Below are 23906 nucleotides of genomic sequence, written 5' to 3' on the forward strand. Positions count from 1 at the left end.
TTACTGTAGAAGAGTCTGTACATGTCACTTTTGATGAATCCAATCCGAGAAATGTCGGAAAGGGTAGTGTTTTACATGGTGCAGGTACATCTACTGAAGACATACTCAAAGGTGGCGAGCCGGGGATTGATCAACCCGACATAGTCAAAATTGAGGAGGACAAAGATGTACACCATGAGGAAATCGAGGTAGTTCATCCGCCTTCAAACGATGATCTTCCTCAAGCTTGGAAGTCTTCCAAAGACCATCCAATAGGAAACATTCTCGGGGACATATCAAAGGGTGTAACAACTCGATCTAAGCTAAGTAATTTCTGTTATCACTTCGCTTTCGTTTCGCAGATGGAACCTAAAAACCCTAAAGAAGCCCTACTCGATGAACACTGGTTTTTATCAATGCAGGAGGAACTTAATCAGTTCACCAGAAATGAGGTTTGGGACCTCGTCCCTCCTCCGCGAGATCATCGAGTAATCGGCACCCGATGGGTGTTTAGGAACAAGCTGGACGAAAACGGGGTAATAACCCGTAATAAGGCGCGTTTAGTCGCGCAAGGGTATAACCAAGAGGAAGGCATCGACTATGAGGAAACTTATGCGCCGGTGGCCCAACTCGAGGCTATACGCCTTCTTCTTGCTTTCGCTTGTGCGAAAGACTTTAAGTTATTCCAAATGGATGTCAAGAGTGCATTCCTTAACGGTCACATAAATGAAGAGGTTTATGTCGCACAACCTCCGGGTTTCGAATCCCATGAGTATCCTGATCATGTTTATAAACTAAAAAGGGCTTTGTATGGCCTCAAACAAGCTCCTAGAGCTTGGTATGAGCGACTAAGCAAATTTCTACTCGATCAAAGTTACTCAAGAGGAAAGGTTGACACAACCCTCTTCATTAAACGTCAAGGAAAGCACTTGATATTAGTGCAAATTTATGTAGATGATATCATATTTGGATCTACTAACATGAATCTTGTGAGAGAGTTTTCTGACCTTATGCAGGGCGAATTCGAGATGAGTATGATGGGGGAGCTCACATACTTTCTCGGTCTGCAAATCAAACAGCTCAAAGAAGGAACTTTCGTGAGCCAGACAAAGTACTGTTTGGACCTTATCAAGAGACTTGACATGGCAAAAGCTAAGGCCATAGACACCCCCATGCCTACGTGTACAAACTTGAACAAAGATGAAGACGGTAAGGAAGTAGATGTAAAACGGTATAGAGGTATGATTGGTTCACTCCTTTATCTTACTGCTTCTCGTCCCGATATTATGTTTAGCGTATGCATGTGCGCAAGATATCAATCATGTCCCAAGGAATCCCATTTAAAAGCCGTCAAACGAATACTTCGATACCTATCCGGTACTCCGAAGTATGGACTATGGTATTCCAAAGGTAATGACTGTTCATTGGTAGGTTTTTCCGATTCCGACTTTGCCGGTTGCAAATCGGATAGGAAGAGCACCAGTGGCACTTGTCACTTATTTTCAAACTCTTTGGTCAGTTGGCATAGCAAGAAACAGGTTTTTGTTGCTTTGTCAACCGCCGAAGCGGAATACGTTGCCGCTGGTGGTTGTTGTGCCCAAATCCTATGGATTAAGCAACAACTATTGGATTTTAACCTCAAACTTGATCGTATTCCCATTTTTTGTGACAACACAAGTGCCATTAACCTAACCAAGAATCCTGTGCTACATTCTCGCACCAAACATATCGAAATACGACACCACTTTCTTCGGGATCATGTAGAGAAAGGTGACATTGTGTTTGAACATGTCAATACTGAAAATCAACTAGCGGACATTTTCACAAAGCCGCTAGCCACTGAACCTTTCTTTCATATCCGCCGAGAACTTGGCATTCTCGATATTTCGGAACGGGGACTATAATCTGCTGCTTTACCTTATTCCATATAAGACTTTAATCTTGTACCTCTAACCAATATATGTTGTTGTAAGCACAAGTCTACCGTTCACTAAGTCACTCCGGCATTGAGGTGATATTGTTCCTCTCTCTCTCTCTCTCTACAAAATCTCATGACTACAATAGCTATATTTCATAATGATGTTGTTTATATATATATATATATTTATGATCTCTCCCTTTGGATGTTTATTGCTGTATGGTGTGTTAATTATGTATCAAACCTGTCATCGCATGTGGAAAATAGTGAAAAATTGAAATTTGGACTGTATGAGTCGACCGCAGCAGGGCTATGGTCGACGCAAGCAAATAAATTTCTGCATTTTCTCAAAAACCAAACAGTATGCGTCGACGCATACAGGGCTATGGTCGACGCATCGCTCGAAAATTTCGTTTTTCTGCAGAAAAATTCAAATCGTTTTTTCATACATTCCCATCCAAAAATCATCATTAATTGTGCATTTACATTCCATCACCTTTCAAACTACCCACTACTTTGTAACTTGCATCTCCTAGTGGCTATTGTTCTTTGATCTTCCATCTTCCCAAAACCCTAACCTTTCCACTATAAATTGGGAGAACCCTCTATCTAGCAGAATCACTCTCAAAACCCTTCTTAAACCTTCTCTCTATACCCAAACACTCCGTTTCAAACTTGCTCAAATGGCTACCACATCACGCAGACCTTCCGGCAAGAGATCCCGAGAATCATCCGCCGCATCTCTACCCATATCTGCTGTATCACTCGTTCCACCCGCTCGCGTCGAAGTCTTCAACAGAGACATCAGCAAAAGAGGCGTTGTGCAACAACATGCGTTCTACAAACTTACCGCTGAACGCATGCATCTTCCTGAAGTCCTGGCTCTACTGCAGCATCAGGGCTTTATCAACTTCTTGGAATGTAATTCCAAATACAGTGAAGACCTTGTTCGCGTGTTCTATGCTGGCCTTCATGACAACTTTCACGGGCACAAGTTTCACTCTAGAATTGGTCCGACAAAGGTACCGCTTAAATCAAATATCTGGAACCAATATTTTGATATGTCTGTTGATGATGATGGAAACCCTCTACCTGAGGTCACTGACACTCACCACGTAGCTGGCTATGAGTTTAAAAATGCATTGAATGACATGCTGAGACGACCCTATACTGATCAGTTTGTGAACAGTGACGCGTTCCCACGAACTGTCACTGCCGGCAAGCTGAAAGCCGGAGAAAGGATCCTTCAGTGGGTTGTCTCACGAATCCTGCGCCCAAAGAAGGGAGGCCTCTCCAGAGTCGAACCGGCCGAGGTTCATCTGATTTACATTCTGAAAAATAAGATAAAAATCAACTGGCCATACTACATTGCCAGTAGAATGTTTGGGCTACGTGACTCCGGACGAGGAACGACGCTTGCCTACGGATCTTTCATTCAGGAGGTCCTGACTGCAGCTAACGTTCATCATCCGTCTTTCAAGTATACTTCCATCTCATCTGACAAAGAGTTCAGTACAAAAACCATGTCTATGATGGGATATCTCTGGTGCAATGAGCGGAGGATGTATAAGTTTATTCGGAGAGCAAATATTCCTGCAGATGATGATAGTGACGAAAGCGAAGACCAAGAAGATGAAGAAGAAAATGAAGAAGAAGAAGTCAGGCACGATGTGGATCACAATGGTGGAGATGATGATCCTCCACCCGTTGACACTCAAGACTACTCGGACTCCGCTTGGGCTCAGCAGTCGCATTCAAATGAAGAAGATGCTCCACGCTGGGGTGGCTGGGGTGAATGGAAACACAAGGGCTGGTCAACTCAGCGTCAATTTTACCAGCCATATTACCAAGATGAGGAAGAATCTCCTCCGTCCCCTCCACAACAAGCTGATTCTTCAGAACTGTTGGATATGATGCATAATATGCAGATAGCTCAACAGTCCTTCATGCAAGCTCAAGATGAGCGCTATGCTCATATCAACGAGCAAATTCAAGCCCAAAATGCGCGTCTCGACTCCTTCTCTACAAGCATGAATGACCGGTTTGCAACCTTTTCGGCTTCATTTGAACTTCAAGAAAAGTCAATCGACGAGAGTCTCAAGCATCTGAACGGTGTCACCGAATACCTATCATCTCTGGCTGACCCTTACAAAAACCCGGGAATTTGTTATCATCCAGGACACCGCCACTAGGACATAGACATTCACATGCATTATGTAGTTTGACTGTCATTTTGAATGTATCTCTATGTTTTACTTGTTTTCCTTATAAATGACTATTGCTCAGAAATGACATTGGTGTGTTACTATTATCTGTTTATGTTATTTCCTGTGAAATTTCCTTGATATCTTGAAAAATCACTTTGTCTCTCTTTTTGATGTTGTCAAAGGGGGAGAAAGGTGCACAAAGCAGGCAGACAAAAATGCCCACAACTAACAGTAGCTTTCTGCAGATAGCCTTAGATTACAAAAGAAAGGGGGAATGTGGAAAATGTGTCAATATCACATGCTGTTCGTCATGCTGAATTATACAGGTTGTCATCATCAAAAAGGGGGAGTATGTAAAGACAAAGAGTCAGACAACATACGATCGCAAGTTTCGATGATGACAAAAGACCATCATGCACGTCTACAAACAAATGAAACACATCATCCACCATATCCTTTTCTACGTTTGTCTAAATCTATTATAATGATCAAAAACATATGTGGACAAAGTGTAATCATGACGAAATGCATGAAAATCATAAAACACAGTCTTATGCAGATTTGAAGGCTTTGAGTCGACCATAGGGGTCAGCTCAAAGCTCACGGGTCAGCGCGAAGCTCAGCCCAACTGAAGATGGTCAGCGCATGATGCCTTGCGTCGACCATAAGGGTCGGCGCATACCTCACGGGTCAGCGTAAAACTCCTTTGAGTCGACCATAAGTCAGTGCTTAGCATAATGATGCTATCCTGGCTCAGCGCATGGAACAATGGGTCGACCATAGGGGTCGGCGCATCACTCACGGCTCAGCGCACGCCGACCTATGGTCGACCGCTCGCGCGTAAACTCAGTTTTCTGAGTTATTTTCCATGTTTGAAATTCTGTTATTTTTAATTGGTTTTGTCTGTTACTATATATAGAAGTTAAAACACTTTTATTAACCAACATTTGCTAATTTGAGTTCAAGTGTTCAAGGAAACAAGAAAGAGTGAAAAAGGTGTCCAAGACTCATCATTTTCATCTTTAACATTTCACAACACATCAACTGCACACAATTACTTTTGATGTCGTTCGTGATCGATTAAAGGTGATAAGGTTCGAAGCTGTGATCGAAGAATCCAGTTCGGGTTGAAGCTTGTGGCAGTTTCTTTCTTGAATAAAACCATTAGGGTTTTGTCCTCCAATACGGGTTTGTGTTTGGGGGTTTTTGGACGAATTGCTTCATTAACATTCAGCTGAGCGAAGGTGACTGATAAGAGAATGTCTTCATCAGTTTAGTAGCGGATTCGGTGTTTGTGTTGTGAAGGATTCGGGTTTGATTCGTTTGTGTTTGAGATCAGCCGGGCCGAGGGTTTGAAGAACGGAAGATTCTTCAACAAAGGGGCTGGAATCGGAGGTCTAGCATCAACGATCAAAGGTCTTGATTCATCTTGAATCAAGGAGCAAGGATAAGAAGTATCATTCAACACATTGGAAGTTTTGTTGTTTACATACTTTGCAATCCTTGTATAAACGATTAAATCTCACAGGTGATATCTAATTAATCATCTCAATTCTATTTTTAGAATTGAGGGCAGACGTACCCCGAAGCGAGGATGGCGGGGGAACTGCCTCATCAAATCTCTGTCTTCTTTAATTTTCTGCATAATCTGTTTTTCAGCTTAAAATTTAAGTGATTTTAGTTTAAGCAATTTTCACCAAACGTTGATACAAGTTGAGTAAGAGATTAAAACTGCTGTTTGAATACTAAGTACAATAATATATTGTACTAGGCTAAATTGAATTACTTACTCAACTCAAATATCACTTGGAGTGTTTATGCACACAAAGTGTTTGTGAATTTGCATAAGCCAAAGTTGTCTTAAGTTTACACTCAGTTTTATCTGGTATTTTGTATCATTGGAACTAGGCTTGCTAGTTAGTGAAATATATCAATTGAGTGTGCAAATAGTGTAGTAATTAGTATTTCATTTTATCTCTAATCCATTAGCTTAACGCATATCCGGTTTTCCAATAACGGTTCGTTTTAGACTAAAATTTTCCTCGGTTGCTTCCGCACTTAAAACAATTTTTAAAACCAATTTTCTTTTAAATTGGTGGCGCCGACTCAAGTTTTTAATTGGGATCTATTCAACCCCCCTTCTAGATCCGTGCCATAGTCTAACACAAATCATCCCGACCTCTACTAAGTTGACAACTTCCTTCTTTTTTAGCACTCACATCAATCGATTCTCCTCTTTTGTGGACAATGTATTACTAACGACCACCGGTTTAGTGCAGTCATCACCAAGGAACGAATACTTCAAATTTGGCTCTAGTTTTGGCTCTTCCACTTCCTTTGTCATATCCAAGCCTTCGTTTTTGGTCAAAACTTTGTAGACTCCGATAAGAGATTTCTCTGATGGATTAGAAAGATGAACCTGGTCTGCGATATCAACTAGTCCCTCTTTGGTGGCATCGATTCGGAAGGAGTCACACTTACCATTGAAATGCTTTTTGGCTTCAAAAAGATTGAAGGCTACCTCTTCATATTGCACCCTCACTTTCATTAGTCCATCATCAATATAAATCATCATTCGGGCCGTTTTCATGAATGGTCTTCCAAGAATTATAGGAACATCACGATCCTCATCCATGTCTACTATCACAAAATCTACCGGAAACAAGAATTTGTCCACCTTCACTAACATGTCTTGAGCAATTCCATATGGTGAAGTGGTAGACTTATCAGCTAGTTGTAAAGTCATCCTTGTAGATTTGATCTCAATATTTCCCAATCTTTTGACAATGGATAGGGGAATTAAATTGATGCTAGATCCCAAGTCAATCAAGCCATTACCCATGTAGGTGTCTCCAATAGTTACCGGTAAAACGACTCGGCCCGGATCGGATTCTTTCCTTGGGAGAGTCTTTTGGATGATGGCACTACACCGTGCATCAAGCAATATGGTTTCGTCTTCCACATGTCTTCTTTTCTTTGTGAGAATATCCTTCATGAACTTTGCATACCGCGGCATTCGCTCTAATGCATCGGCAAATGGAATATTGATTTGAAGTTGTTTGAATATGTCCATAAACCGTGCATAGTGTCTAGCATTATCCTTCTTTGATGGTGCGTGCGGATATGGTAAATGTTGAACTGGGCTGACCTTCACTCCTTTCTCTCCTTTCTTCTTCTTCCTTGGTTCGATTTCCTTATTCATTTCCGCTTCACACTGCTGCTCTTCCATCAATTGCTGGTTCTGCTGTTTTCGCGGCGCGAAGGGAGATCGCGGCGCGAACTGAGCAGTTTCTGCCACTTTCTTCTTTCCACAAGCCACATACTCATTTTCCAGCATAGCATCCATATCATTCTCAACTGTAATCTCCTCACTTTTTTTACTTGTCAACTCTTTACCGCTTCTAGTAAAAATTGCTTTACAATGCTCCTTTGGATTGGGTTGAGTGTTAGCGGAGAAAGAGGATCCTGCAGTTTGTTCCGACAATTGTTTTGCAAGCTGACCTACTTGATTCTCCAAATTCTTGATTGCTGCCTCGGTGCTCTTCTGATTTGCCATGGAGGTTTGCATGAATTGTTGGAGAGTGTCTTCTAGCGTTGAATTTCCTCCTTGCGATTGTTGTCCTTGAGAATTTGGGTGTTGATAAGGACTTTGTTGCTGAAAATTCTGGTTGTTGAACCTTGATGGTTGATAACCTTGATTGTTCCTTTGATAGCCTTGATTTTGATTGTTCACATAACTCACTTCTTCTAGTGGAGGGCAGAAACCAGTAGGATGATCTCCTTGACATAATTCGCAACATGCTACTTGATGTCGAACTTGAGAACCTTGAATTTCCTTCATTTGTTGTGGAAGCTTGGCCATTTGTTGAGTAAGCAACTCCACTTGTTGAGAGAGTAGCTTATTTTGAGCAAGAATGGCGTCATTGGTATTTAACTCAAGAACTCCCGGTTTACGTTGTGAAGGACTACGGTCATGTTGACTTTGACGATCATTGAGTGCCATCCGGTCAATAATGACTTTAGCTTCTTCCGCATTCTTTGACATAAGAGAGGCACCCGCGGTAGTATCCAAAAGTGTTCTGTGAGTTGATTGGAGCCCATTTAGAAAAATATGGATTTGAGTGAGCTCATCAAAACCATGACCCTTGCATTTTCTCAACATTGACTTGAATCTTTCCCAAGCCTCATTTAAAGACTCGTTGCTTCCTTGAGTGAATACTGCAATAGCCGTTTTGGCTTCCATGAATCGGGATTGAGGGAAATATCTTTCTAAGAACTTTTCTTCTAACAAATTCCAATTCGTCATCACTCTTGATTCTTGATCAAGGTACCACTCTTTTGCCTTTCCCACTAAGGAGTGTGGGAACATCCTCTTGAATAATGTTTCTTCACCCGCTTCGTCTATTCCCGTAGAACCCGCAATCTCATAGAATTTGATGAGATGGGTATACGGATCTTCATGATCCATTCCGGTGAATGGATTTGCATAGAGAAGTTGGAGGATTCCGGTCTTCATCTCCGTATTTCTTCCTTCACGGGCAAATTGAGCATTTCTTCTTGGACTATTAGCGGACATTTCGGTACGATTGTCATCCGCCATGTTTCCGTCACAAGCCTCTACAACCACTTCTTCGATTGGAACAAGTGCGAAAGTAGATGCTTCTTCTCTCCGGTTCCTCTCTTCGGCTAGTTTCCTTCTTCTTCGTGTTTTGCTATTGAGCTTCCGAAGTGTTCTTTCAATTTCAGGATCGAATTGAAGTTGCTCCTCGGTTGCTTTTCCTCGCATGCACTAGAATCTACAAAACTAACAAACCAAGTGAAACAAAAGAGGGATAACAATAAAAGTAACACAACTTAAAACAAAGAATTATTGCAATGCTTGTAATATCGACACCAATCCCCGGCAACGGCGCCCATTTGTTGAAAAGTATAATTTCGGCAAATATTTTTATATCGTATCCACAGAGATTGGTTGATATTACCGCCGTTCTATAATCCAAATGTTGTAAGTTTAGAGAGTAACAAGGTTGTTTTGGTTGGAAAGTTATCTTGTGAGTAAATGTCACTAAAAACAGTAAAATGGTTTTAATCTAATGGAAAAATTTGGCAAGATTGGAGTTCACTATTTCAAATGTTTAAGCTTCCTTATGATAACTATATAGATTTAAGATTATTGATGATGTTCAAGTATCCTCTCAAAGTCATTTATGTCTAAATGATATTGTGATACTCATTATATTGATCCTTAGACGATCTCTCCACCTAACTATCAATATAGCAATCTTTAATGTTTAATACCAAAGAAGAGTAATGAATAAATCTATCTCTACAACTTATTCACTACTTGAAAATCTGTTTTATGTCAAGACTCAAATAATCTCTCTCGACAACTACTCAAATCTGGTTTTCAACTTAGGGCAAAAACAATATTCAATACATCAACAATCTTTATCATATATATAAATCAAATGGAATACATAAACATATGAGAATAGCTACTACCTCCAATCTTGACAAAAGGGGATTTAGCTCCTCATCATCATTGTTCAAAGCAGAAAGTTAAAGAAGAAAAACTCTGTTTTTCTCTCTTACAAAATCTCTCAATATCAATGTGAATAATAGTGAATGAATGCCCTAGAATAATGTATTTTTCTTTACAAAAAGGGTTGACATTTCCCTAATTGGTCATTCTCATCCAAAGCAGAAAAGCTATTCCAAGGCAAACACCAAAATGGCAAAACCAGCTGGCCTTCAAAACAACACTTTTGACCCAAAAATCAGATTGCTGGATTCGCAGGGTTCGCGGGGCGAACTGATGTTGTCTCATTCAGTTCGCGGGGCGAACTTTGTTCGTGGGGCGAACTGAAGCTGCCTCAGTTTCCTTGCTTTGCAAGCTTCATCCAAAATCTTCCAAATTATGATGCTGCAATCCAAAGCTTTCTCATCCAAAAATTCTACAAAACTAATAGAAATGTGAAATAACTATTCAAAACAAAATAAATTAAACGTAATTGCATTTATACGAATTAATAAGTATAAAAAGTGTGTAATTACATCAAAACTTGGTAAAAGGGACCAATAAAATGATATAAAAAGTAGTACTAATTGGTCCCTAACATTTGTATCAATAAACTTTAAAGTGACTACCCCTTTCTGAACATAGTCTCTAGTGAAATGATGTTTTATTTCTATGTGCTTAGCTCTGGAATGCAAAATAGGATTCTTACTTAAATAGATGGCAATAGTATTGTCACAGAAGATAGGAATGTTACTCTCAAAGATTTGAAGATCTTCTAGTTGATTCTTCATCCAGAGCATCTGTGTAGTGCAAAGTGATGCTGAAATATATTCTGCTTCTGCAGTGGACAGAGCTATGGTTGATTGCCTTTTGCTGCCCCAAGATATCAAATTCTTTCCCAAGAGCTGACAGTTCCCAAATGTACTTTTACGTTCCATTCTGTCCCCTGCGTAATCTGCATCACAGTAACCAGAAAGTCTATACTCTGATGTTTTCTCATACATCAGGCCCATGTTAGGGGTTCCTTTCAGATACCTGAGTATTCTTTTAACAAATGTTAAATGATATTCTCTAGGATCTGATTGGAATCTGGCACAGAGACATACACTAAACAGAATATCAGGACGTGTAGCAGTCAGATAGAGAAGGGAGCCTATCATACCACGATAGAGCTTTTGACAAACCTTCTGGCTAACTTCTTCTTTTTCCAGAATGCAAGTTGGGTGCATAGGTGTCTTAGCAGGTTTGCATTCCGCCATTTCGAATTTCTTCAGAATGTCTTTAATGTATTTACTTTGATGAACATAGGTGGCTTCTGAAGCTTGATTGATTTGAATTCCTAGAAAGAACTTTCGTTCTTGCATTAAGCTCATTTCAAATTCTGCCTGCATTAGCTCAGAAAATTCTTGACATACATAAGGGCTAGCTGAACCAAAAATGATGTCATCAACATATATCTGGCATATCTTGAGGTCATTACTAATGTTTTTAAAGAAGAGTGTAGAGTCAACTTTTCCTCTAATAAAGTCATGTTCCAGAAGAAAATTGCTTAGTCTTTCATACCAAGCTCTAGGAGCTTGTTTTAAACCGTACAATGATTTCTTAAGTTTAAAAACATGTTCTGGACAATTTGCGTTTTCAAAACCTGGAGGTTGATTGACATACACTTCTTCTGATATATAGCCATTAAGAAATGCACTCTTGACATCCATTTGATATAGTTTGATTGAGTGATTTACAGCAAATGAAACAAGTAAGCGAATAGATTCTAACCTGGCGATTGGGGCAAAGGTTTCGTTGTAGTGAATGCCTTCTTGTTGACTGTACCCTTGTGCCACCAGTTGAGCTTTATTTCTAACAACTTCGCCTCTTTCTTTCAGTTTGTTTCTGAACACCCATCTGGTTCCAATAATGTGAGTGCCTTTGGGCTTAGGAACAAGATCCCAGACGTCATTCTTTGAGAATTGATCTAGCTCTTCTTGCATGGCTAGAACCCAGTCATTGTCTTGAAGTGCCTCATCACAGGAAGTAGGCTCAATCAGAGATACTAGTCCTAGAGGAATTTCTTCAGGTACCTTGAATGTTGACCTAGTTCGGATAGGTTCATCCTTGTTTCCCAAAATCAAATCTTCAAAGATGTTGGGGTGACTTCTTGATTTCTTTTGGATAGCTGGGGCTTTCGTACCATCTAGACTTTGTTTATCAGATACTTCTAGTGCTTTGGTATTTTCGTCAGAACCTGCAAGAGTAATCTCCAGATCTGCAAGTTTCTCAACTAGCTTTGACTTTTCAGGGTCAAGCTTATCATTAAATCTAACATGAATTGATTCTTCCACAATTTTGGTTTTTGTGTTGTATACTCTGTAGCCTTTAGAGCATTTTGAGTATCCTAACATAATACCTTTTTGTGCTTTTGAATCAAACTTGTTCAAATGTTCTTTAGTATTCAGAATAAAGCAAGAGCATCCGAAAGGATGAAAATAAGAAATGTTGGGTTTTCTTCCCTTACACAGTTCATAGGGAGTCTTCTCCAGAATAGGTCTTATAGAGATTCCATTTTGAATATAACACACTGTATTTACTGCTTCAGCCAAAAAGTGCTTAGCCACATTTGTTTCATTGATCATGGTTCTGGCCATCTCTTGGAGTGTCCTATTCTTCCTTTCTACAACTCCATTTTGTTGTGGAGTTCTACGATAGGAGAAATCATGGGATATTCCATTAGAATCAAATAGTTCCTCAAAAAATTTATTTTCAAATTCTCCACCATGATCACTTCTGACTCTGATGGTTTTAGAGTCAAATTCGTTTTGCACTTTGGAACAGAAGCTAGTGAATACAGAGTGAGACTCACTCTTGTGTTTTAGGAATTTTACCCATGTCCAGCGACTAAAATCATCAACAATAACTAGTCCATATTTCTTTCCATTGACTGATGTTGTTTTAATAGGACCAAACAGATCAATGTGAAGAAGTTCCAGAGGCTTAGAGGTGGAAACAATATTTTTCTTTTTAAAAGATGATTTTGTAAATTTTCCTTTCTGACATGCTTCACATAGAGCATATGAAGAAAACTTCAGCTTGGGTAGACCTCTGACTAACTCAAGTTTATTTAGCTGAGATAGTTTTCTCATGCTAATGTGGCCCAAGCGTTTATGCTATATCCATTGCTCTTCATGAACAAACATCAAACATTTTACATTTTGTTCTTTTAAGTCTGAAAGATTTATTTTGTAAATATTGTTTTTCCTCTTGCCAGTGAATAGGACTGTTCCATTGTTCTGATTAATTGCTTTACATGTTTTTTGATTGAAGATTACATCATAGCCGTTATCACTTAATTGACTTATTGATAACAGGTTATGCATTAATCCTTCTACATAGAGAACATCATATATAGAGGGAAGAGTACCATTACTAATAGTTCCGAATCCTCTGATCCTTCCTTTCTGATTTCCTCTAAAACCTACGAAGCCAACATCTTTAAGTTCCAAGCTTTGGAACATATACTTTCTTCCCGTCATGTGTCGCGAGCATCCAGAGTCCAGGTACCATGACTGGCGTCTTAACTCTGCTGCATAAGATATCTGCAACATAAACAATCTTATCCTTTGGTACCCATAATCTTTTGGGTCCTTTGTGATTAGTTTTAGAGTTTCTTAAAACCATGGGTTTTCTGGCATTATCAAAACATTGTGCTTGTATATGTGTGTAGTGATAAGAAAACGGAGATTTAGGTTTATCATTAGTGGAAGATTTATCTTCACTAGGGTCATACCCAATTCCTCTTCTATTATTCTGACTAACCCCATAAATCATGGATGCCATTCTGCTTCTCTCTATCCCATTCTTCAGAAACTTTTGAAAATATTTTTCATATTCATAAGTTACTGTGTTTGAAGTTTGTGGAGCTTGAGATAACGCTTATTCAAGTTTTAAACATTGTTTATTTGTGGAATCTCTTTCTAATGTCAAAATTCGATTTTCATCTTTTAGATCTGAAACTGTTATCTCAAGTTTACCACATTCTTCGATGGTTTCTTCAAGAACCTCTTTTACAACTTTAAATTTTTGTTTAAGTTTCTGATATGAGTTTAGAGTTTCAGAAAGGAATGATTCGAGGTCAGAGCAAGAAAGATCAGAAAATACCTCTTCAGATTCAGGTTCTCCATCTGATGTATTCCTGGAGGTGGTAGTCATAAGTGCAACATTTGCCTGTTCATCAGAGTCTGATTCTGAGGAATTAGATCCACTGTCATCCCAGGTGGCCATCAGTCCCTTTTTGGTTCTGAAGGAACTTTTCTTGAAATTTTCTCTTCTAGAGCTTTCTTTCTTCAACTTGGGACATTCATTTCTGTAATGACCTGTTTCCTTACATTCATAACATGTTATATCTTTGTTAGATTTACCTCTGGAAGTTGATTCTGATCGATCTCCCTTGGGTCTTGGTCTTCTGAAATTATTATTCCCTTTTCTCCAGAGTTGTTTTACTCTTCTGGTTAAAAGGGATAAATTTTCTTCGTCGTCAGAGTCTTCCTTTTCAGAGTCATCAATGTCTTCTTCTTCAGCCTGGAAGGCTTTGTTTCTATCTGGTTTGCGTCTTTCGGATCTGGACTTTAGTGCTACAAATTTGATCTTCTTTTGAGGTTCATCTTCCTCCAGTTATATCTCGTGGCTTTTGAGTGAACTGACGAGTTCCTCAAGGCTGATACTGTTCAGATCTTTTGATAGCTTTAAAGCTGTGACCATAGGTCTCCATTTCTTTGGCAAGCTTCTAACAATCTTTTTGACATGATCCGCAGTTGTATATCCTTTATCTAGCACTTTGAGTCATGCAATTAAAGTTTAAAATCTAGAAAACATTACCTCTACAGCTTCATCGTCCTCCATTTTGAAGGCTTCATATTTCTGGATTAGAGCCAGAGCCTTTGTTTCTTTGACTTGAGAATTTCCTTCGTGAGTCATCCTCAGGGAGTCAAGTATTTCTTTAGTTGTTTCCCTATTGGTGATCTTTTCATATTCATTGTAGGAAATGGCATTGAGTAGTATCATTCTGGCTTTGTGATGGTTCTTTAATTCACGCTTCTAATCATCTGACATTTTGCTTTTGGGAATAGCAACTCCAGCTTCTGTCACAGGTGGTGTGTAGCCAATTGTGACAATATCCTAGAGATCAGTGTCGTAGCCTAGAAAGAAACTTTCAATTCTGTCTTTCCAATAATCAAATTTCTCTCCATCAAAGATTGGAGGTTTAGCGTTGTAACTATCTCTTTCATTGGTGTTGGCCATAGTTTTTCTCACGCTGGATCTCTCTACACTGTTAAGTGTTTGATTAGAAAATCAATAACAGAGCCGAAGCTCTGATACCAACTGAAGGTTGAGAAAAACAAGAAAGGGGGGTTTGAATTGTTTTGGAAATAAAATCTTTTAAGCAAATAAAAACACACACATAACTTTATACTGGTTCGCTTGAAAATCAAAGCTACTCCAGTCCACCCGGCCAAGGTGATTTCGCCTTCAAAAAGGACTTAATCCACTAATCTTGAAAGATTACACAACCAATCGTCTAAGAGAATGATCTCTTAGCCCTCTCAAGTATTAAGACTGCGCAGAGTCACTTGAGGAAATCGTTTAAGCAAAAGTAAATTGTAATGTAAAGTGCTTCTAGCAGCAAGCAGGTATTACAGAAAAATATGAGTGCAAAAGCTTTTCACGTAAGAGCAGCAACTCGTGAAAAAAGAGAGAGAATGAAAGATGTTTCTGTGTGTCTTAGGTGTGTTTCTCTAGAGAGTAATCCATCCTTTAAATAGTCGTTGCGAAGGACCGTTGGAGTGATGACAAAATCTTGGTCATTGAAGAATAATTAATGTCATTACTTCTGTTGTTTCTTTCTAAAACCATTTTGTCTGTCTCATCATTCCTTTCTTTAAATACTTTCTTTCCATAATGAGATTTCTTTTCAGTTACGCGTTCTGGACTGGTGAGTCTGCGTCAGAGTCTAGATATACCATAGTTTGTTCTTCAAAGGATGATTATGTATGACTTCATCAGAGCTTCTCAGTTCTCTAGACTTGTTAAGTGTCAGAGTCTGAATCCAGTAGTCTTTTGTCGGAGCTTCTGACTTCTTACTATTACGCTGGTATCTGCGTTGATCAGAATTAGAGCCTTCTGGATGTATTCCTTTCTGAGTGGCATTTGATCATCTAATACTTTGTATCTGATGTGATTTTGTATCTGATGTATGGTCAGAATCCTGCGTGTATGTTCAGAGTCCTGCACACTAAGAAAATTTTTCGTTAGAGTTCCATTTTTGGTTTCATCCTTTGTTATCATCAAAATCTTAGAGATATATTATAGAACCAACTTTGTTCTTACACCAAATACGATTGGAATTTGGAGATATGCCAATAAAGATTGGGCTTTGATAGAGGTGCCAACCAAAATTGGGCTTTCAGGGAGATGCCAAGAAAAATTTGGCATTAAATGTACCAATAAGAACTGAGATTTAAAGGTGCCAATATGGATTAGGCTTTGCGAGATGCCAATAAAGATTGGGATTTTGAAAGATACGAATAAGGATTGTGCTTTTAGGGATGCCGATGAGGATTGGTCTTTGGCTTCTCTTGTTTATTTTGCAAGGCTTCATGCTATGCTAGATGAATGATATGCATGAGTGAAGCGACATGATTAATGTACGGTGATGATTTGTGCAATGGTTAACCAGATGCTCATATGGAAGGAGGTGGGAGATTTAAGGCTAGGATAAGGGTGATAAAGACATGATTCTATGACACCTTCTTTAGGCTCAACAGTTGTTACCACACCTTTTCGTTTGCCTTGCAAAAGAGAGATAACTTATTCTTTCATAGTCAGTCTTGCCCTAGTCTGTTGGGTATCTGCATGGATTATCCTAGTCACAAATTATGAAGCAGTCTTGTCATTGGAAGATCTCGATATGACTCTCCCCATCATCTTGAAACTGTATTCCCCGGATTAACCATCTCTTGGAGCGGTTGATTTCTTGTGCTCTTGAGGTGGTTTGTCCCAATATGAGCCTTGAAGTTATTTTGCCCCTGCCTAGCTGATCTTGGAGAGATTTTTCGAATCTCGACGTGATTTTCCCATATTGACTAAGTCTTGAAGCGGCTTACCCTTTTACTCAATAGAGTTTTCAGGCACTTTTCCCCTTGGCGTGATCAAACTTCCCATCATGGACACTTTCTCCATGTCAAGCGCTTATTCGCAAGTAAAAATGTTAATTTTGAAAATGATAATTTTAATGTTATGTTTATGTCAGCTTCGAAATCCAAGTCTATTCACTGAGATTATGACATATAATAAATGAATCACTATTTAGAATGCCATATCGATACCATCACAATTTTTTAATCTTGGATTCTAATGAACGAAACTCACTAGAACTCACTACCACATATTTTACACATCTATATGTATGTTTACTTTTAAGAACTACGTACAAGCCATCATATTTGGAATGTTATATATATGCAATGCAACTTATAATTTATCTCAATCATCAAAAAGTATTCTCTAACCCATATATCAATTTTTGTCTTATTATATTATGTTTATCACACAATGTCATTTGTAATTGTCTTTAACTTCACACATTTAACCAAAATCCTATAATGCGACTAGGGTTGAGTTTAATGCTCTAGAGAAAATAAGAACTTGGGGAATTTTTTATTTACCTTCAAATGTAAAACCAAATGAATGTAGGCGAATATATAAGATTAAATACCCTGTAAATTGATCCATAGAGAGATTTAAGGCTATATTGGTAGCCAATGGTTATAATCAGGTTGAAGGGCTTGACTATTTTGAAACATACTCGCAAGTTTCCAAGCTTACAACTCTCTTGCTAATCATAACTCTAACATCCATTTCTAATTGTAAAATCCACCAAATTGTGATATATATATATATATATATATATATATATATATATATATATATATATATATATATATATATATATATATATATATATATATATATATATATATATATATATATATATATATATATATATATATATATATATATATATATATATATATATATATATATATATATATATATATATATACCACGCGGTATAGAATCTACACAGCCTAATCAAGTTTGTACTATTAACAAGTTCTTATATTTACTTAAATAATCTACTAGGAAGTGGCATGAAAGACTCACTTAATTTCTCACTCAACATCAATACAAATAAGCTACTTCAAATGCCTCTTTGTTCATTAAATTTTTTTAACATATTTTATAATTTTGCTTGTCTATGTGGATGATGTAATCCTAGAAGGTAACACTTTATCATAATTGCAGACCATCACATTTAATAAATTTATGTTTGAACTCATGACAATGTGTTTTTAAGAATGAGAAAGTTGGTCAAAACCAATATGTTTAATGTATCTTAAATCACTAGTTAGAAAGCTTAAAATTAGGTTTTTGGAAGTTTGATTCGAATTAGGCTTACTGCGGACTCGAATCAAACTTCAATATGAAATATGGAATTTGGACCTATCAACGTGATTCGAATCGGGGATGTGTGATTCGAATCACAACATTCCTTAACTCAAATCACAAGGACTTTTGATTAGAATCACGACAATTAAAAACCTTTAAAACTATAAATATGATTCGAATCATGTTTTAGCTTGACTCAAATCATAAATACAAATCATGATTCAAATTAAGAAGGCATATTTCTTATTTTACTACCTTGATTCAAGTCATTCTTTCTGTTGATTTAAATCATAACCTCATGATTTGACTTGAATAATTTTTCTCTTTCCTTCACTTTTTTCTACTTAACCTCTAGCACCTATGTAAACCTTTAAGTGTCAATTTTATAAATAAAAAAACAGTTGTTGATTTTTTAATTGATATGAGTGATGTCAATATGAAAAAGAATTCTCATAATGAGATTATTTTAAAGAGAGATATAATGATATCAAGGACGAATGAGATGAACCACTATATATAATGCTTTATTGTATAATTTAGTTCTATGATGTATCTATTTTATTGATTATTCTATCATTTGATTAGAATTATGAAAACTTTTATTTTTAGATTGAACAACCATTTGATCTAAATCAATTTTGAACTAAGTGTGAAAATTTACTTATGAACATTATTGTGTTTCTTTTCAAACAGATGCATATAACTTGGTTGTTCTTAATTTTTATTGTCTCGTGTAGTTTATTTGTTCGACATTGAAACACATTGTTTTCCAAACTATCCCTTATGCTTTACTTCCACATGTCAAATGTGCATCATTTTTGTTAAACTTTGATTTTACATAAGAAAAGTTTTTGGAAGCGGTTTACAAGGATTAGTCTATTCAACCCCTCTCCCCCTCTACACTACTCCATCCCCATCTGACCAACAAAACATTCTAGATATATATTTTTCTTATATCAAATAAAATATGCTTTGGATCTCCCAGAAGACTCGGACATGATTTGATATAAAATGATATGTACTCTTTTTAATCCATTATCTAAGCTACATCAAGATGCTAGCCTACCTTATCCTAAAATCTCTACATCGCCAAGTTTAGTTGGCAGGTTGGTATATCTTAATTCTACCATACTTGATATCAATTTCTGCACTCAGCAATTGAGCAAACTTCTATTTTCTCCCACCATGAATCACTTCCGTGCTGCAACTCGAGTTCAAAGATACTTGAGAACCTGTCCTGGACATGACATATTCCTTCTAAGAGACTCACAAATCAAATTACAAGGATATTCTGATGCAGATTGAGCTAGTTGTTTGGATTTAAGGAGATGAATTTCAGGGAAATTCTTCTTCCTAGGGAAATCACTCATATTTTGGAGAAAAAAAGAAACAATATCTAGGTCTTCATCTCAACCAGAATATAAGGCATTTAACGCAACCACTTGTGAGCTTCAATGGTTGTTCTACTTGTTTAAAGACTTAATGGTCAACATCATTAATACACCACTCCATTATTGTGATAACCAAAGTGCACTCTTATTGAAACCAATCTAGTATTCCATGAGATAACAAAATAGTTAGAAATTGATTGTCACATAGTTAGGGAGAAATTGACAACATGTATGATGAAGCTCATGTTTGTGTCAAGTAAAGAGCAATTGGCCAACTTTTTCACCAATAAATTACTTCCTCGAACTTTTCATATCTTATTATTCAAGTTGAAAATAGTGAAAATTTACCAACCTTCAACTTGTGGGGATAGTACAAAGTGATGAAGTTCTTTGTGATTCAAGTAATGAAAAGACATTATAGTAACAATTTAATTACCATATAAAGAGAAGTTAGTTGGGGCTGTTAAGTTTGTTAGGAAAGTAGTTAAACATTTTACTATAATATGTGCTAGAACACAATACCATACCAAAAAAATAGTTCATCTATATAAATACTTGTAATAATATTTTTTCGAATGGAAAAATAATATACTAATGATAAAGGTGAAGATCACTAAAGTAGAAATAGTCCCAAAGCACAAGAAGTTCTTAGAGGACAACAAATGAAACAGATGAAAATCTAACAAGAGATAAACAACACAACCAACTGAACAACAACTAAACAAGAAAAAAAAAGTAAGGAAAAGCTCTCATACAGCTAGACATTAACCCCATAGGATCAAGATAGAGCTCATATTGTCAAAACCATTATCCACATATCAGAATCCACCAAGAGAATAACAAAACCACCTATCATAACCTACTTCAAAACCAAATAAAATACTTGATATGTTATTGGTTGAGGTAGATGATAAGGTTCTGAAGCCAGTCAGAGCATGACCATGAGTTCAGCCCTGATCTACCTATAAACCATTTCTCGCCCAAAAAATAAATGTTTTTCCTCCACCTCTTTGGAAGTTTTTGTAATAACTTTAAAGATTATATTATTACGTACTCTCCAAATGGTCCATACTACAACTTGCCAAATCATAACAAAATCACCCCTAGACTTGACCTACCTCCTAAAGAAATGAAAGATTCCAAAAGAAGCTTATGGTCACTAGGGAAAACCATATATCAATCAATCCATTGGAAGATTCTACCCCACATATACAAAAATTAATCACAAGTGGCAAAGAGATAGGAAGGCTGTCAACCGAATCCCCTAAAAAAGGACAAGAGGTCCCACTAGGAACATCAATCACTCATCTCTTATACAAGTTCAATCTATAAGGGAATCTATCATGCAAAATCTATCAGGAAAAGACTAACACTTTGGGAGGAGCCCAACTAACCAAGATAAGAGGAATAATTATATTCTGAGCCAAAATAGAAGAGAAGGAGCCAACAAATTGAACATGATAAGTATAGGCAATAGATAAAATACCTTCTCTTGTATGAATCCAAGATAACTTATCTCTCTCTTGATTCAGAATAACATCCCTGAGCATAGAGAGAAGATTTTAAACCACATTTAATTCTTTAAAAAATAAAGTTCTTCTCCACCCGAGGTCTTAAACCATGTCTTCATTTACTATCCTACCTATCTCTCCTACCAGCCTGTCAGATTAAGTGAAAATAGAAAATAGACAAGGGAACTTATTCATTATCGGAATAAATCATAACTAAAGATCCTTCCAAAAGTAAGTATGAAGGACCAGGCTTATTTTCCTAAGGATATCATTAACAAACCAATCTGAAGGGTCATCCTCTTTGGATCCCAAAAGATTCATACCTTTCCACCAAGTTGAAGTAGACCAGAACCCCATTTTCTGCCTCTCTCAAAAAGAGAAAATGATTGAAGCACCATAGCTAGATACAAAAATATCATACCACAGGCCCAAAACACTTGTAGGAAACCTCTATCTCCATTTACTCAAAGTGGTTAGATTAACTAACTGACGATCCTTTAATCCTACCATTGCTTTAGTTTTAGGCTCACAAACATTTTCCAATGTAATCAAGATGTCTTAGATTCCCCATTCACTCCTCCCCCAAATAAACCTTATAGGCAACCTAACAAGTTTCTTTCAAACCTTTATAGGCATCTTTAAAAAGGACAAGAAGAAGATGAGAATTGTAATACCTCGACTTTAGTTTATTACTTTATTTAAATTATTATACTTAATTGAGTGAATACATATATATATATATATATATATATATATATATATATATATATATATATATATATATATATATATATATATTGCTTGAATATTTGTTATTATTTGTGATTATGTGTTTTATGTGAGTTAAGGGTATTTTAGTAATTCAATAAATGATGAGAATATAGAGTATTGAGAGCGGAGTAATAAAATAGAACTATTTAGTTTATAAATAATTAGATATTTTATTTAATTAGAGGAATTATCATATTAAATAAAAATAAAAATATTTTATAGTTATTATATGATTTAGATTTTTATTCAATAATTATTTAGTGGAATTTTATTAAAATAAAATAAAAAGTATTTTTAATTAAAAATCAGATATTGAGTGTGTGAAAACAATTTGGAACTTTCAATGGTTACATATATACCAACGTCAGGGACTTAGAGAGTTTTAACGTGAAAAAATAGAATTTGGGAAAAGAGGCGGATCTGAATTGGGAAGATAGTAGCTTTAGAGCAATTGTGATAAAAAGAGAATATTTCCATCAACCTTCAAACTTTGAGGTAAGGGAGGAATTTCTTTAATCATGAGTGACTTTAAGCAGTCAGGATGGTGGGGGGTCCTTACCCTCCTATCTCTGCATTCCATTTTAGTATTCATGATTTGTAGTCTTGTTGGCGACCCAATGGGTTTGGCCAAAACCCATGAGGTTACCAATTGATACATAATTGTTGCGGTTTGAATCCTTTGATACTTGTATAAGATTAGGAATAACTATTTACTTTTGGATTTCTGCCTTGCCTTGTTGATTGCATGATAATATTTGATTTGATTGTTTATGGCAAAAGAGGGCTTGGTTAAAACCCTCAGAGGCGATCAATTGATAATATTTTTTTGAGTAATATGATATGTATTCTCATTTGATATGTCTTGATATCTTATTTATGTCTGTTGATTCCTTTTTGATAAGGCGAAGATTGAATTGCAATTTTTGTCATTGCCTTATGATAAGGCGAGAGTTAGAATGTTCAATTTTCAATGGCTATTTTTATCGGTATACTTTTGGGGAGACGGGAACTCAAATAGGCAAAACAGACGAATTTTGAATCGGTTCAATAGGGAGAAAAATGCAAAAAATCGCAGGTAGACATGGAAGGAGATTGATCATCTTATTTCATATAGAACTTGAGTTTCGTAAGTCCTATTAAGGTGAGATCAGTTGAGTTAGAAAGATAACACAATAATGTTTATTTTTAAGTGGGGAAATTAGGTGTAGAAGCACTACAACAGTAGCCGTTTGCTATTTTTCATACCAGAGGCATAGTCAATCTAGTCCTACGTTGGTCATCGTATTTTACGCGTAACATGAGTCTTGTAAGTCCTTTTGAGGTAAGGTTAGTTGAATTATAAAGAGGGTTTAATTATATTTTAAACAAGAGATCTACATAATTTTATAATAAGTATATAATTTTTCATGCTAGTTTGAAGTCATACATTCTATTTTAGAATTTATGAAGGAATTATTGCGACATGGATGAGCTAAAATGAATAAACTAGAATTTGGTAAGTTTGTTGGAGGTGTGATTAAGTGCGTATGTGTAGCGGTAAATTTTTTGAGATTAAGCTATTGATTAACTTAACTCACAAAGCAAGAGACACCACCGCGCTTTTATTATTTCCAAAGGAAAGAGAAAAAGTACGAACAAAACTCAAAGAAGTTTTAAAACAAAGCTAATAAAAAGAGATAAGGGTATGGAGGTTAGTTATGCAAATGAAAGGTATTAGCACCCTAAACATCTATGTTACTCTATAAGAACCTTTTTAAAAGCAAATTCATTTGGCTTTAAAATGGTGTTGTTTGCAAAGGATTGGAGAGATGAGAATAGAAATGTTTTTTTAATGATTTTTTTGTCTTTGCCAAGACTTTCTTGAGTCTTATGCCTACGTACCAACAAAGTGAAATGGAGAATCAAAAACTCGTAGTTCATGGTAAAAATAATAAAAGTATTTGTTTTGATTCATTTTTAATGAAAAGATATTTTGTCATTTTAAGGAGAATACTCAACTAGTCGCCCGCAACTATGAGAACTTTACGTCACCATAGAGAATGGCTTCAACTTGGATAAAGATCAACAAGTATTCCACTAGTTCTCTTAGATTGAAAATAATTATCATTAATACTA

At 36.6% G+C, this 23906-nt stretch overlaps 1 protein-coding gene across 1 annotated transcript in view; it reads left to right on the forward strand.

Moving 5' to 3' along the window:
- Positions 1-3420: 3420 nt before the first annotated feature.
- Positions 3421-23906, forward strand: part of LOC127105560 (glyceraldehyde-3-phosphate dehydrogenase GAPCP1, chloroplastic) — a 36015-nt gene continuing 15529 nt past the window's right edge. The window contains exon 1 of the mRNA XM_051042750.1: positions 3421-3688. Within this exon, the coding sequence (XP_050898707.1) occupies positions 3421-3688 (268 nt within the window). The remainder of the gene's footprint in view (positions 3689-23906) is intronic.

The sequence above is a fragment of the Lathyrus oleraceus genome, chromosome 1 (genome assembly GCF_024323335.1).
Source record: "Lathyrus oleraceus cultivar Zhongwan6 chromosome 1, CAAS_Psat_ZW6_1.0, whole genome shotgun sequence".
NCBI classification, from domain to species: Eukaryota; Viridiplantae; Streptophyta; class Magnoliopsida; order Fabales; family Fabaceae; genus Lathyrus; species Lathyrus oleraceus.